General features: G+C 45.4%; 1 protein-coding gene across 3 annotated transcripts in view; it reads left to right on the top strand.

Moving 5' to 3' along the window:
- The window catches only part of Myo1b (myosin IB), a 177,213-nt gene extending 161,704 nt beyond the window's left edge, over positions 1–15,509 (top strand). For 2 of the 3 annotated variants that reach the window (XM_059278604.1, XM_059278605.1), the window contains 5 exons: positions 60–134; positions 1,451–1,585; positions 4,411–4,517; positions 6,698–6,830; positions 7,523–7,769. In XM_059278604.1, the coding sequence (XP_059134587.1) occupies positions 60–134; positions 1,451–1,585; positions 4,411–4,517; positions 6,698–6,830; positions 7,523–7,759 (687 nt within the window). In that variant the 3' untranslated portion in view covers positions 7,760–7,769. Of the gene's footprint in view, positions 1–59; positions 135–1,450; positions 1,586–4,410; positions 4,518–6,697; positions 6,831–7,522; positions 7,770–9,221; positions 9,350–14,215 lie in introns of those variants that run through there. The other variant, XM_059278606.1, reaches the window with a different exon arrangement.
- The last annotated feature ends 763 nt before the right edge of the window (positions 15,510–16,272 follow it).

Below are 16,272 nucleotides of genomic sequence, written 5' to 3'. Positions count from 1 at the left end.
TACGTCGTGATGAACGCCCGCCAGCCTCGTTCTAACCACTAGTCTGCTTCCTTTGAAAGGTACGCCGGGAATACAGGAAATTCTTTAGAGCGAATGCTGGAAAGAAAATCTATGAGTTTACACTTCAAAGAATTGTAAGTTGACACTGTCTGGCTAATTAGCATTGTTAGATTAACCACTTAATAGCACCAGCCTAGTAAAATAATGACTTTTAAAAAACGACATAAATCATAGGCATAAAAGGACTTTAGTTAACCCTTTGTGTCTTCTACAAGTTCAAATACAATTATGTCAGAACTGTTAGGGGCCTGTGATTGATATAATTGATAAAATGCTTATTTTATTTGACATAGAAAACTAGGAAGGTGAGGTGAAGGAAGTCAGGCTTTTGCCCTGTTAAACTGCTTTGGGCTCTGGAAGGCAAGCTTTGTAAATAGGTTGGTGGACGCAAGGCACCTGGGAGCAGAGGTGGCTGAGGCGGATTCTGGAGTTGCCCTGCTCGGGGGTGTAGTGTGGTGAAGCTGTAAATGCTGGCATCAGCCAGTACTTCTGTTATTTGTAACATGAGTAAGTAACTTCTGTGGTTCTCCTTTGGTCATGTGAGGTTTTTACTTTGAGCAGTGATAAGGCTTTTCCAGTGCCTGGCCCATGTTAAGTGGAATGGTCCTTTGACACACGATGGGGTTGTGTTCCAGTAAACCACATCATAAGTTGAGAATATCCTATGGCAAGAGTGCATTTTCCACACCTAACCTACTGAGTGTCACAGCTTAGCAACATGGTCCATGTAGGCAGTCTGTCCGTTGTCAGTCCTGATACACTGGCTGAGCCCGGCATTCACGGCCCGGCTTCTTAGGAGAGCCTTGCACTGCACCCACTGGCCCATGCAGACATCAGAGTGTGAAGTGTGGTTTCTGCTGAGTATGCATTACTCTTGCACCACTGTAGAGTCAAAAATTTCTAAGTTGAACCATCCCAAGTTAGGGACCACTTCTGTTCTATAATATAGCTTGCCCAGAACTTTCTACAATGATGAGTGTGTTTTATCACGTGAGTGAACAGCTCTTATCCATGTGTAGTTATATACAGCACTTGGAAAGCATCAGTGTGACTGAGAGACTAGTCATTTAATTTTAGTTCCCTAAAATGTAAGTAGCTACTGTGAGTGGCTCCCTGTTGAACAGAACAACCCTACTGTGATATCCATGTTGTCCAGTGCTGATGGTAGTAACTGTCTGTTATCATCTTTCCTGATAACTGTTTGGTGGAGCTCACATCCCCCAGTAGATGTGAAAGAGGTCAACAGAATTATCAGAGGAGATACACAATTTTACGGACTCAAACTGATCAATTCACTTAAAGACTGGTCTGAATGATCGAGGACTGTGCATCACACTGTCTTCCTGGTGTATTTTTCCTCATCTAGTATTTTCTGTCATACCCAACACAGGTGCAAAAGTACTTCTTGGAAATGAAAAATAAAATGCCTTCCTTGTCACCAATAGACAAAAATTGGCCATCAAGACCTTACCTGTTCTTGGACTCAACTCACAAGGAGCTGAAAAGGATCTTCCACTTGTGGAGGGTAAAATATGCCACGTTATCTTTTCTAGGTCATTCTTGGTTTTGGTGTTTGAAGGCTGTTCTGAAAATCCAGTCTTAACACAGCTATCACCTTGATGAGGACGGCCTGAGGACTTGGACATGGTGTGCCTCCTCCTGTACTTGGCCTTCTGTGAGAAATCCTGCAGGAGCCGAGGCAGCGCCTGTACCAGCTGCCCTTGATGTAGCAGGGAGGAGGAGGAGGTCACGGCTGTGCCTAGTTTCCCTTTAGCTTCCAGGTGGTTCGCGTAGCTGGGGTTTCCTTATGTTCCTCTTTCTATGAAGGGACTCCGAAGGAGATAGAAATCATTAATCATGCTGGGTGGTGGTGGCACACGCCTTTATTACCAGCACTTGGGAGGCAAAGGCAGGCGGATCTCTGAGTTCGGGGCCAATCTGGTCTACAAAGAGAGTTCCAGTTCTCAGCTACACAGAGACTGACTGTCTCGAAAAAAGCAAGCAAGCAAACAAACAAACAAAAAGAAAAGAAAAGAAACCATTAGAAAGATAATTAGAAAGATCTCCAGACAAGATAGTTAAATCCTACTAATTAGTATGCATTTACTTTACCAGATTTATTAACACATATACCAATACACATGTGAACGTACACACTTCAAACTAGAAAGTGAGCACTGCAGTCCCTCTAGGACAAAATTTCCTCTGTCCTAAATAAAGGGAAGCTGAAAATCTATTTTATGTCATCTTATATTTTAGTACTAATGTGGGAGCCCGTTTTCAGGTTCCTCGTGGCTTTACCCAGCAAGTCTGCATAGAGAGGATGATTAGGACCACGGGCCTGAGTACAGGTGTCTGAGATGGTCTGCACTTGACTGTGCTGGGGGAGGAGGTCTTTTGCTCCACCCCCTTGGCGTCTCTATAAATACCCTGGGGCAGAGACAGTCAGGGCCCCTTGGAATAGGTTCCAGGTTCTCTCAAGGGTGTCCTTTATTTTCTATCTGTTTAGATCCACAATCTAAATCCTTCTATCTAATATTTCCTGCTGCTCGCACTCAAGAAAACTCTGGGGAACTGTGGGGTTGGTGGGTAAACGCCCCGCATACAATCAGGTTTTATTTATTTATTTATGTGCATTGTTGTTTTACCATGGGTGCCAGGTCCCCTAGAACTGGAGTTACAAACAGTTGTGAGCTGCCATATAGGTGCTGGGAATTGAACCCGGGTCCTCTGGAAGGTCAGTCAGTGCTCTTAACCACTGAGCCATCTCTCCAGCCCCTACTGTCAGGTTCCTATGGGAACAGAGTGCCTTGTGCAAGCTTTGGAGCTTGTAGACCTGAGTGTCCAGGGAACTCGGGTCCATGTGGGGTCAGATACCACTGCTGACCAAACCTTCTGAGGAAATGTGAGTGTGTTGGTATTGCCTCTTCTCGTGGCAAGACTTTTTTGAATAACTTGGTTGGTACGTGGATCATTGAATGTATGTGGTTGTTAGATGTTATAAATCATTATTAGAAAGGCTTGTGGATATGACCAGTGGCTGTATATTCCAGGCAGTTCTCTCCTTGGTCACATATAAGAATAGCATTATTCCTAATTAGTATGGTTCTTGGATTCCAAGTTCTGTTCTTCACAGGTTTTAACAGCCTCTCAATTCCTTGTCTTCCTCTTCAAGTCTGACATGGAAACCATTTTCGAACCCAAGAGCAGGAGTTGCAGTGTAGGGCTCTCCTCTGCTCTGTCTCTGCTCACCTTTTCCTCCTGTGGGTGGAGGCTGGGGAGAAGCTGTTTACTCTTGAAGAGACCTTATCATGGAGTTGATGCTCTTATTCTTCTAGAGTCATTTCAGTGAGACACTAGTCCACCTGTAGTCTGATTCTTTGAAAAATCTGTCCCTGCTCCTCTGGCCTGCCCTGTCCCCATGTACTTTATCCTCAGAGTCAGAGTTGAGGAGTTCCCAGAGCCCCTTGCACCCTAGAAAGTGGTAATGGGGGAAACGTAAGCATTGTTTTTCAGACTGTCCATAACATGCTTATGGATCATGAAATCCATTTAGTAGAGGACTCCCATGTGTCTTGCTCGTTTGTTTTTGAGGCAGGGTCCTACTCAGGCTGACCTCAGATTTGGTCAGCAGGCCTTGAACTCATACTGTTTCTACCTCAGCCTCCCAAGTGCTGGGATTCGAGTGTCTACAGACATGTCCAGCTACTACACACATTTTAAAATGAAAAGCAGTGGAATTAAAAAGTAAAGAGTACACGTTTTTGGTTTAGAGGGGTGTGTGTGTATAAGTCTGCATGGGATTGCCATACTCTGCCATATAGTGTTATTTCTTGTGAGTGTGTATTCAGGAGTGACAGCCTCAGGCCTGAGGATCTTTGGGGATTTATGTTGTAGCAGAATGAATCTGGACTCCCTGTGCATAGACCACATAGGCCCTTGTTATACTTTGAAGAAGCATTCCAAAATCTGCAATACAAATGGTTCATAACATTTTCTTAAGACCAGCTTTTGGAAATCAAAGTGGGTTTGAGTTTTCAAATGAATGTTATGTGCATTTTCACTGTGACTCTTCAGTTAGCACACTTAAGAAGGAGAAATTGGCCGGGGTGGTGGCGCATGCCTTTAATCCTAGCACTTGAGAGGCAGAGACAGGCAGATCTCTGTGAGTTCCAGGACAGCCATGGTGAGTTCCAGGACAGCCAGGGTTCTGCAGAGAGACCCTTTCCTGTCGGGGGGGGGGGGGGGGGGGGGGGGGGGGGGGGGAGACAAAACAAAAAACAAACAAAAAGCAAAACCCCGAGAATTTATTTGTCTAAGTGGTTCTTTGTTCTTCTCCATATCTCACAGTGTAAAAAATACAGGGACCAGTTCACAGACCAGCAGAAACTTATTTATGAAGAGAAGCTGGAGGCCAGTGAACTCTTCAAAGACAAGAAGGCTTTATATCCTTCTAGGTATGTATGTTTGCACTTACTCAGAAACACCAGTGTTTCACTGATTTTTTTTTTTTCTTAACTATGTCTCTGCATCTTTTCTCAGTTTAATTCCGGTGATGGCTGAAGCCGCTCCACAGGCTATCTATCAATACACCTAACGCTGGGCAGCAGCTTCCGTGGGGTGCAGAAGGATTACAGTTGTTGGTTTTGCTTCGTTGGCCTTAGCTTAAATCATTTGCTGAACAGGAGGTCCTCCAAAATGAAAGTTGTATGAGGTGTTAGGGTAAATGGTCATTGTACAACCCTGTTCTCAAGGCTCTTTCTGCACTGAACCGTAATCGCTGTTGGTATCTTCCTGCCAATATGAAGTTAGATCGGAAACTCATTTGTAAGGTCAATGGCAGGGACAGACTGGTCATTACTCTTTCTTGTTCCTTAAGCATGGACCCATGGTGTCCTCTGGCTGCTGAACAGCTTGTCATAACCTCAGTGGCCTGTACAAAAGTTCAGTTCCTTTGTTGTGGACACCATGAACTCAGGACAAGAATAAACGCATTGCAGTTCAGCAAGTCCAGCCCTTGACAAAGGACTTGGTATACCCGAGTATCCCGTGTATGGTACATTTATCAGTTCCCCCCACATTCCTGTTCCTGTTTCAGCTAGTCTTTATATAAACAAGTGGGTTACGTAATTTCAAACCAGAATCTCCAGTGACTTGTAGCTTTTCCTAAAGATCTAGAAATAAAGATCTTGGTATTACATGCCAAGTAGTCCTGTGTATTCCACGTACCTGTATGATGTCTATCCGTATATATGTTTGAAAACCCTACTTTTAAAAGGGTTAAATTAGCATAATTACCAGGCCCATTGGGTTTGAATATTTTAAATTGCAATGTTTCTTCCATGAGCTGCTTATGTGGATGTTTAAGATGGCTCATACTTCCTGAGTCACACACATGACTAAAATCCAAATTTATCTAACGTGCCTACTATGTGAAGACTGAGCCAGCCAACAGGAAAGCGGTGTGTTTTCTTCAGCACCTGATTTCATTCATCCTTTCCTTTATAATTCTTAAGTTAGACAGCAACCTTCTTAAACATTTCCCATAGAAGACTTTAAAACAGCGGGGTGAGGGGGTGGGGGAGGGGTGTAGAATGCATCACTAAGGAAACGGACTCAAACTAGGCTCTTAGCACCTTTTATTATTAAAAACACAACTAACTATGAACACAAAGTAACTTCAAGTCAAGTCCCTTCTGGGGAGCTGTGTCAGTTTCTGGAGAGGGTGGCGCACTCTCTTTGCCTGTGGGAGATGTGGAAGAATTTGCCTCCCCGAGCTGAGAAGCAGCAGTGTCTGTGGATGTCTCCTAATGTCCTGGAGCTGCAGAGGGCTGGCCACCTACTCAGACTTTCCTTCCCTGAGCCTCCACCCACAGCACAAGCATCTCAAGCCTTCTGTAGTTATTTCCAGAAAAGAACTCACAGTGAAGCTGGAAGTCCTGTGGGCCGGCCAGAACTCCTTTTCTTGGTGCCTTCTAAACACTGCCCTGCGGGAGTCACCCAGGGTCTCCAAGGAGAGTGCATTTAAGTGACCTCTGGGCAGAAGCAAAGGGCTCTGGCTGTGCATGAGTGCCTGTCACCTCCAGGCGCATCCTGAGGTGGCCTTGAGTCTGCAGCGTCCCATGGGAAAACCAAGTACTATATAATAATCTTTTGTGTGATTGTCAAACCCTAGATGCATACTTTCCCAGAGGGTTATTGACTTCCTTACTCTGTGTGAAAATGACTTTTGTCTTTGGAGCAGGTGGTGATGATAGTGTTGTCGTCCTTTTTCATTGGCTTAGGTTGTTTACTTGTGTTGGTGCGTCCTGGGTCAGCAGCTGTTAGCTTTCCTTCACACAGGGCCACACTGGCTGTCCGAGGTGCTTTCTCTCCCGATCATAACAAGTGAGAGGTTTTTATCGCAGCCCCCCACCCACCAGTTTCCACTGGCTGCGTTGAAATGTATTTGACATAAGTTTGAGGCTTCATTTCTAACTTAAATCTCAAACAGGTGCCTGTGCAAAGTGTAAAACAAACTGAAGTCACTTTCGCGACGTTGTTGATGATCCTTAAGATCACCTGGCCTGGCTTCTTCAGACAGTGACTTATCTGTTTGAAACGATTTCTAAGGCACAAGATTTCTTTTCCCCTTTAGTGTTGGGCAACCATTCCAAGGAGCTTACCTGGAAATCAACAAGAACCCAAAATACAAGAAACTCAAAGATGCCGTTGAAGAGAAGATCATTATTGCTGAAGTTGTGAACAAAATTAACCGTGCTAATGGGAAGGTAAAAATGCTGACGACCTCCAAGCTTCAGACGCTCCTGTGCATTCAGAGTGTTGTTTCCCTGTTTCTGAATTAATACAACTTGCATTTCACATGCTAGTACAGTTAACTGTGGAGGAGGAATCTCTCCTCATCTTTAAATGTAGGTACAGCTTTTCTGTTCTCTGAAATTCTGAGAAATTGGAAATGGGAGAGCCGGGAAGATGGCTCAGTGGATTAAAAAAAAGCACCTGCTCTGCAAGTGTGAGGACCTGAGTTCAGATCCCAAGCTCTCACATAAAAGAACTGGGCATGGCGTGCTTTCTTATAACCCCACTGGAGTGTGAAGATCCTGGGAGCTTGGCCAGCCAGCCTAGCTAAAACAGAGAGGTTCCAGTTCCCGGAGAGACCCTTTCTCTAGGGAATAAGGCGGAGAAAGGTAGATGACACTCATATCACCCTCTGGCCTGCACACATGTGCACCTATGCACACACACAGCCACACACTCACACACATGCACACAAACTTTCATATACACGCATGCGTAAAAGGTTTTCAGAATTCATTATTTATGTGTCTGTCTGCATAAGTATGCTTGCTGAGAGACAGCAGAATAAAACATCTACTTCTGGAAATAACTAAGGTTTTACACTTAGGGCCATTTTGGGGTGTTTTGGGTCATTGGTCTAAACATATTTTTTGTCTTGTCTCAGAGTACATCTCGGATTTTCCTCTTGACAAACAATAACCTTCTCCTTGCTGACCAAAAGTCTGGGCAGATCAAGTCTGAGGTCCCCCTGGGGGATGTGACCAAGGTCTCCATGAGTTCACAGAATGATGGCTTCTTTGCCGTCCACCTCAAGGAGGTAAGCTTCACCGGGCAGCCTGACATCAAAGCTGCTCCTTGTGTCCTGCTTCCTGTCTGCAGACAGATGTCCTCACCTGACTAGCCCTGCCTCTCTCTCCCACTGACTTGTAAAGTTTTTTGTTTTGTTTTGTTTTGTTTTGTTTTTCTAGACAGGGTTTCTCTGTGTAGTTTTGGTGCCTGTCCTGGATCTCTCTGTAGACCAGGCTGGCCTCGAACTCACAGAGATCCGCCTGGCTCTGCCTCCTGAGTGCTGGGATTAAAGGCGTGCGCCACCACCGCCCGGCCGACTTGTAAAGTTTAACGGTGTTCACCCACATCTAAAATCTCAGGCTTCATTTTCAGCCATTGAATTATAGTTTCGTTAGCTTGCTCACGTGACTTCTGAGAGTAATTCGTGGAGACGTTGAGATGTTTGATATCATGTCTCTTCCTGGTGGTTCTTCTGTGTGACCACTTGAAAATGTCATCTCTGTCCTTGTTCATCTTTAACTTGGTGGTGTAGCAAAGGCTGAAACTATAGTAAAACCTTTTCCGTTGATTCTGATCTAAATTTCTTTTAATAGTTCATGCTTTTTTACCTAAATAGGACTGCTGGCTTGAATGGAAAGGTTTAAGTGCAGGCACTAGTTTTTTATTTTGATGACTGGGGCCATGCTGTTTTTAACTCCTCATTCATCTCAACTTTAGAATGATTGTATCTGCTACATAACAGCGGTCACAGGCTTTATTTATGCACTCTGCACAGAAGTGCTTAACAGAGCGATTCTCACATAATTGTCCTACCAAATAAATGTTAGCATCTGTTAATCATATATAGAAAAGACCCAGAGGCTTTCCTTAGCCTGTTTACCCCACCGTGGATCTAGAGAGACATATCAAGTCATACAACAACTGTTCTCAGCCTCAGTTACACACATAAACAGCTTGGAAGTTTGGAGAACTTCTGCCGTCCTGGCCACATCTTCATCTAAAGTCTTCGGATCTCTCAGCTTGGGGATCTCTCAGCTTGGGGATCTCTCAGCTTGGGGTTCCCTAGTGATACCCTGTGCAGCTGCCTTGGTTGGATGGTTGAAGTATTTTTGTTGTTACTTCTTTTTTAAAAAAATTGATAGTTTTTTAATCATTCTTTGTAATTATTTATTGTGTGTGTGTTTGTAGGAGTTAGGACAACTTGTGGGAGTCAGTTTTCTCTTTCCGCTGTGACAGCCCAGGGATCAAACCCTGGTCATCAGGCTTCGCCAAGCTCTTGAGCCATCTCACTGGCCCCTGCGTGACCTTTAAAAACCGAGTCACTGAAGGGTTTTGAGCAGTGCTTTGAGAAGGAATTATAAGTTGGGTTGTTGCCCGTCGTAAAACTTGACTGTGCAAACCTACCTCAATCTCCAGGGCGTCTGCAGAACGCTGCCCTGGTCCATCGACCAACTTGAGGTATCGCAGTTCCAGTCTTACCCTCACTGTTCATCTGGGAACAGGTTTGAGGAGACGGTTAGGTGTCCCTCCTGCGAACCTTTCCTCCTCTGCTGACCCGTGGCTTGTCTTTGCAGGGCTCAGAAGCAGCCAGTAAGGGAGACTTTCTCTTCAGCAGTGACCACCTGATTGAAATGGCCACCAAGCTGTATCGCACGACTCTCAGCCAAACCAATCAGAAGCTCAACATCGAGATCTCCGATGAGTATGTCCACGCATTGTGCAGTCCACTTCTCACTTTCAGCTCTCCCGTTGTGGTTTGGTTCTCCACTGTCATCCATGAGTACAACTGGTTTAGGTAGCAGTGTGTGTCCAGGATTTGCGGCCAGCCAGACCCGTTTGCTAAGTAGTGAGACAGATAATGTAAATGAAAATTCATCAGTAGGTGACATGGTTTTGGCTTGTAGAAGCAGAAAGCAAAGGCAGGGTATCGTTTTTTGTTTTGTTTGTTTGTTTGTTTTGTTTTTTTGTTTTGTTTTGGTTTTTTTTTTTTTTTTTTTTTTTTTTTTTTTTTTTTTGTTTTTTTTTTTGCGGTTTTTCGAGACAAGGTTTCTCTGTGTAGCTTTGCGCCTTTCCTGGAACTCACTCTGTAGCCCAGGCTGGCCTCGAACTCAGAGATCCGCCTGGCTCTGCCTCCCGAGTGCTGGGATTAAAGGCGTGTGCCACCACCGCCTGGCAGGGTATCGTTTTTTCATAGGGAGGTCAGGGAGACCTCTCAGCTGTAAATTGACTAAGGGAGCAAGCCAGACACAATGCAGGAAGATGCTGCGTGGCGCAAACAGGAAATAGGTGCAAAGGTCCCCAGACAGGAGCAATCTATGGCAGAGTGAGACTGTGGGGGAAGATCCTGGACAGAAAAAGCAGAGTCCACTTATGCAGGGCTTGGGTTAAACAAAGAGTAAAGCCATTCCTGAGAATGGTAAAGACTATGAGGGGGTATGAGCACAGGTATGGCCTTCCCTAGTTTTCTGGGATGGCCTTAGCTACAGTGTGGCAGTTCCCTCGAGTGAGAAGCTGGAGTAGAACAGAGGGCCAAGAGTCTGGGCTGTCTGCAGAGAGGTGATGCTGCCTAAGTGAGGGGTGAAGAGGAGGTGGTGAGGAGTAGTCCCCTCTGCGTGTGATGAGACAGAAGACAGGGCCCGGCTGTGGTGCTGCTTGGCGCACGTATGCATGCTGAAGAAAGGGCCTTATGGGCAGAGGGGCGGTCCTGCGTCTGAGATGGCTTTCATTTCATGTATTGGTAACTGGAGTTACAGAAAAGGCATTTCATGTTGCCAGGGTCTGTAAGTCATGCTAAGGCTGGTGGAAATGTAGAATTGACTCCTTTTTAAAGTCTCTACATGCACATTTTAATTATGGATAACTAATGTCCCAAGATTTTATTTTCAAAGCCAGGACTATTGGCGGCTTCCTGCTGATACTCCCAGTAGTCATGGAGCAGAGGCAGAAGGATTGCTGCCAGTTCAAGGCCAGGCTGGTCTACAGGGCAAAGTCCAAGCTAGTTAGGGCTAAATATCAAGACCCTGTTGGAAAAGATAAAAGTCTGTTCTAGTCCGTCTTCCCCTTGGCATCTTCCTGAAATAAATCTATAACCCATCCTGTGTCTCCTCTGGACACTGGGCTCTGAGCTGTGCTGGGCTGCACAGCGCTGTGAGCCAGTCCTCACGCGGGGATGCTGTGTGGCTGGGAGGTGGGCCTTTCTGAACACTCCACATGGAGTGGCTATTTGGACAAGATGTCTTTAGAAGGGAAAAAGAGAATATTAGGAAAAATTAATGGCAGACTGGAGTCCAGTTTAATCTGGTTTTAACCTGTTTGGCCCTGTTAGCTTTGTGCTCCCCTTGGTTGAAGCTTATTATGATTTGGGGTGCTGGGGGTTTTTGGCCTTTGTCACTCACCATGAGAAGATCCTTTGCACCCCAGATGAAGAGCTGCCCCCACCCCTGGTACCTGGATGTGGCAGTCGTATAGTCATAGAGAGAAGAGCACACGCCCAAGTCCACAACCTGAGGGGTTTCCACTTCTGAGCATTTCCCTCACGGCTGTTCCAAAACCACTGCTCTCCCAGAATATTGGTAGCAGTGCACGTGGGAAGAGAGCTCCCCGACAAAGCTTGAAAATCTTTCTAAATACAGAACTTGTCTGAGCCTCCAAGATCTGGTTCTTCCCATAGACGCGGAGGCTTTCAGGGGACGGGTGTTTGTGTTTCCCAGTTGTGGTCAAGAGAAAGATCTGTCCAGTGACTGTCTTCACCTAGAAATGACTCTACCCTGCCCATCCAGACAGGCATGTGACATTCTGGATGTCACAGGCTTCCAGGGAATGGTCATCTGAGTGAAGATTTACAGTGTGGCCACGTGAAAGACAAATATTTGGGAGCATTATGACCCTTCTCCTGTTGTATTTCCCAATGGTTGGTCTGAAAATAAACCAGTGGATTGACTCTTCCATATCCCATGTGGATTCTTTCCCTGACACCCTAGGAGGCCTGGAGATCAGTTTCCGGGCAGCCTCTTTCGTAGATCCTGGGGCTCCCAAGCAGGCCTTAGAAATCCCCTCATGGAACAGTTCAGATTAACAGACTTTCCCGTCCCTGGCAGAGACGGCTGGTCCTATATTTCCAGCCCATCGCCAGATGTGTAGAACATGTGTCCTGAACAGCGTGCAGTTAGGTGACTGTGCCCTTTCTCCTACTTCCTCACTCTCCAGAAGTGGAGGTAGTTGCTCTAACAAACTGGTTTCTGTGGTCATTGTGGATAATTGGGAGTCTTCAGAAAGCTAATGAATACAGGTGTGGAAATGAGAGTTGAAAACGTCTCACTGAGGCTGTTCCGTAATTCCTGGTCCTTAAACTCCCAAACAGACAATGCTGTATAGACTGTGAATGTCTCAACATGAGTCTCCACTGTTACTAACCCATGCTCCCTTCACTTTGAAATTCTGGCTGCAGTTAACACTGTGAGATAACATAGTCCATATTCCTGTTGGCTGGAGAATGCTTTTCTATAAAATGGAAATAGGTAACAGTAGTTAATCTCTCCTCAATTAAGGCTAAGTTAGTGTAAACGACCAAGGACATTGTGGTTCATAGTATAAAATACATTTAGCTCTGGCGGTTTCCCGTGTGAATTCTGGTTGTGCCACATGAACATAGAGAAAGTATAAGATTTACAAAATAATTGAATTTGTGTTCGAGTTGGTTTTTTTGTTTGTTTTTTGCAACACGCAAGTGCAATTATATATGTAGCCAAACATGTTGTAGGGCCTTTAATTGTAGCACCTTTAACATTGGGAAGCAGAATCAGGAAGATCTCTGAGTTCAAGGCCAGCCTGATAAACATATGGTTCCAGGCCATCGCAGGCTGCATAGGGAGACCTTGTCTCAAAAAAAGAATAATAATGTATACTAAGTGTTTGTAGCTAGAGTTTTCCTGCCTTGCCCACAATCAGGACAAATCTTTGTCACCCGCCAGTCCCACAGCTGCTCAGACCCGACCAAGTAAGCACAGAGACTTATATTGGTTACAAACTGTATGGCCGTGGCAGGCTTCTTGCTAACTGTTCTTACAGCTTAAATTAATCCATTTCTATTAATCTATACCTTGCCACATGGCTCGTGGCTTACCGGCATCTTCACATGCTGTTTGTCATCGTGGCGGCTGGCAGTGTCTCTCTGACTCAGCCTTCCACTTCCCAGCTTTATTCTCCTCCTTGTCCCACCTATACTTCCTGCCTAGCCAATGGCCAATCAGTGATTTATTTACTGACCAATCAGCAACACACTTGACATACAGACCATCCCACAGCAAGTGTTGGTTATGCTGTGGCGCTCTTGGCTGACCGCGCCGCAGGCAGAGGAGAGTGCTGATCGGAAGAATCACAAGCCATGGTTACCTTTCTAGAGCTTTATTGGGGGGGCGGGAGAGAAAGAAACAGAGAGACCATGTGGAGGGAAGAGAATGGAAGGAGAGAGGGCGGAAAGGAAGAGAGCACACAGAGGGCACGCCCGCTTTTTAGGTTGGGCCGCCGCTGCCGCAGGCTAGTGACGTAATTAAGGACAGAATCCTTACACTAAAGACGTGTCCCAGGTAGAAGAATGTAGAATTATTGTTTTCTATCCCTGGTGCTTGAGTAGAAAAAAAAAGGACCCATTTGAAAGGTCAGTGCTGCGTCCTTTTCAAACAGCGGGGGCTGGAGACCTAGCTCAGTCGGAAAAAACGCTGGCCAGGGTGAGCACCTGAGTTCAGGCCTCAGCACCCAGTGGAGTGCTAGACAGGCAGAATCCCTAGGGTTCTCTGGTCAGTCAGTTTAGTATGACTGGGGAGTTGTGGGGTCTGGTAAGAGACCTTCCCTCCAAGGACAAGGTAGATAGTACCCGGAGTAACTGCACCCACACAGACATGCTCACGAACACACAAAATAAATACAACAGCGTATGAATTAGAAGCCTGGGTCTCATTTCACCCCAGGAGATGCTCTTGTCAAACATGGCCTTTTAACGGGGGCTGATGTATCCTTCAGAGCCATTGGCCCCTTGCTGTGGGTGTCAGCCTTGCTAACCACGTGCTTGCTGCATGAGTCACTTGGGAACGCACCAGTACCTGTGCACCCAGCTACACAGTTGGGGAGGGGAGGTCCTGAACGGGCTCCTTAGGATGCAGGGTGAAAGGATCACTGGTATAGGGTGGGTGTGAAGAGCTTTCTGAAATTCTATTGTTTCATGTGTTTGATTCGTGGAGCATTTAGTCTGACCTTTTAAAAACTTGGCCATGTAAAAGTGAGGAAAGGTGGAGTCCCATCATGTTAATGTACAGTTATGTGATGTCCCCATTGAAACGCAAATTACTGTCCGCTCTGCTTACCTTGCTGGAATATGGTGAACTTCCTTTGCTTGGGGCCAGTTGATGACCAGTGGGAGTGGAGTGCCACCATGGTTCCTCATCAGATGTACAGTGGAAAGGGGTGACAAATACCTCCCAGGGTCAGTGTCCCTTACAAGACAGGAAAGCTGGCGTTCCTGTACCCCATCTGCTCTGTGTGCGCCTGAGTGTGTTTGGTTCTCTTCTCCTAGGTTCCTGGTGCAGTTCAGACAGGACAAAGTGTGTGTGAAGTTCATTCAAGGCAACCAGAAAAACGGGAGCATGCCGACCTGCAAACGAAAGAACAATCGACTCCTGGAAGTCGCCGTCCCTTAAGAGGCGCTTCCTCCTCTCTGCCCTCACGGACTTGTTTCTTCGTAATAGTGCAATTTGATTTTGTTTTATTTGGGGCTCACAGTATGTTTGGGGATTGCCAAAGGCTAGCTGTTAGAGTCCTTTGGCAAAATTAAAAGTATTTGACTAATCAGTTTTAATTATTGGAATAGTTAATCCTTAAGTCCACAGTCTGCCCTGGGCAGGATTATAGAAATTAACAATGTCTGTTTCCGTGTCCTATGTGTTTTCTCCTCAGTTACCATTTTAGACTTGTGTCCCATAAACCCACGTATTACCCGTAAATCATTAGTACTTGTAAGCATGGGAGGGGGCTTACATTCATTTATCAGATATTTATTGAACGCCTGCTTTTTGCTGGGCACTGTGCTGAACTTATTAGGAACCTTTTTATTTTTAAAGCTGTTGCCTTCTGGCTGATGTGTGCTGGCAAAAGAACAGCTAGGAAGGTGGACGAGATGGAGGCCAAATGATACCGCTCGCGATGAGAGCGTTAGCAGCAACCCTGTAGTGTGACGTAAACAGTCCACACATCGGGAGGCTGGGGGCTGGGGGGATTGGAGGTAGGTGATTGGGTGAAATTTCTCTGCTTTTTTTTTTTTTTTTAATCTATTTGAAAAAGAGAAAACTGACATTTAGGTGGGCACAGTTACTTGTTCAGGTCCCCATTAATTACTTTCTGTTAGAAACAGAAGTTACTCTCACTTTAGGAAAAATAACTGAAGCAGGGCAGCAGAATACCTTGCTGCTGTTCCGGAGAAGCATGAGATGGGGCCCTCGATACCCATGGTGCCTGCGCCCAGAGTCGGTAGCTGTGGAAACAGCCCATAAGAGAAAGCCGAGAGCCGTGCAGAGTGGCAGACCTTCTCTCCGATGTGCAATAAAACATCCAAGATCGCCTTTGAAAGTTTTATTTATAATATACATTTGTTTTTTGTATGAGAGAGGTTCAGGGTGTGTATTTTAGTCAAAGATCAAAATTAAGTTAGAATTAGTTTTCAGGGCTTCTTGTTCTTTCTTTAAAATTTACAATAAGGATTCACTTTGGAAACCACATTTTAAACTCTGGAATTGAATTGTTTCTTATTTGGGAGGATCATGTATATACATTGGGATTCTGTTAAATAATAAAATTGTTCTAATTTGGTGCCATTTGCTGAATCACAACTGTATTTTTGTATCTGAAGCTATTTTCATATGTTACATGTCTAATGTGTCACAGAAAGGTTTTCCATCCAGACATTATACGGTCTCTGTGTTAATGGCCTTCCACTAATCTTTTTGTACCAGGATCAGCCAATGAAAATACTCTCTGGGGATTTTCTTTTGATTTTTGTACTTTTAAAAAAAAAAAATTCTGATAAAGAAATTCTCGGACGTCTCTGTGTTTATTGGCTCAGGTGGAGGATGTACATTGTTTACAGTTCCTAAGGTGGTAAGTTAACAGTTCCTGCTGTAGGTGAGTGGAAGTTTAGGACTGCTTGGTGACTTTTCAACAGCATATACTTACTAAAAATGCTCAGAGCATTCAAAGCCCTGGTCCACGTGAAAGGTCACGAGCTGTCCATTCACTCACCGCCTGCTGCTCGGCGTCTGCCTCCAGAAGTTAACCTTTCCGTGGCCCTGCAGTATGGCCGTGTTTGCTTCAAAGGAAAGAGTGTGGAATCCTGTCTTCCGCTCCGTGGACAGACAGAAGCCAGCATGTCCGTGGAGACGTTGTTCTTGCCTTTTTTCACCCAGCAGGATGCCACAGAGAACAAGTTGTTCTTTTAACGGTGGTATTGTCCCTCCTCGTGAGGTATCCCATGTCTTCTCTGGCTACCCACTCCTCATCTCTGAGTCGCTTCTTGAGTGGAGCTCAGAGTGCAGAGGGGCCATAGCGTGAGTCCGCTTGGTAAATTTTCCCACCGCATAC

Source organism: Peromyscus eremicus, chromosome 13 (genome assembly GCF_949786415.1).
Source record: "Peromyscus eremicus chromosome 13, PerEre_H2_v1, whole genome shotgun sequence".
NCBI classification, from domain to species: Eukaryota; Metazoa; Chordata; class Mammalia; order Rodentia; family Cricetidae; genus Peromyscus; species Peromyscus eremicus.
The sequence above is the reverse complement of the archived record's forward strand: the minus strand, read 5'-3'. Positions and strand labels throughout refer to the sequence as shown.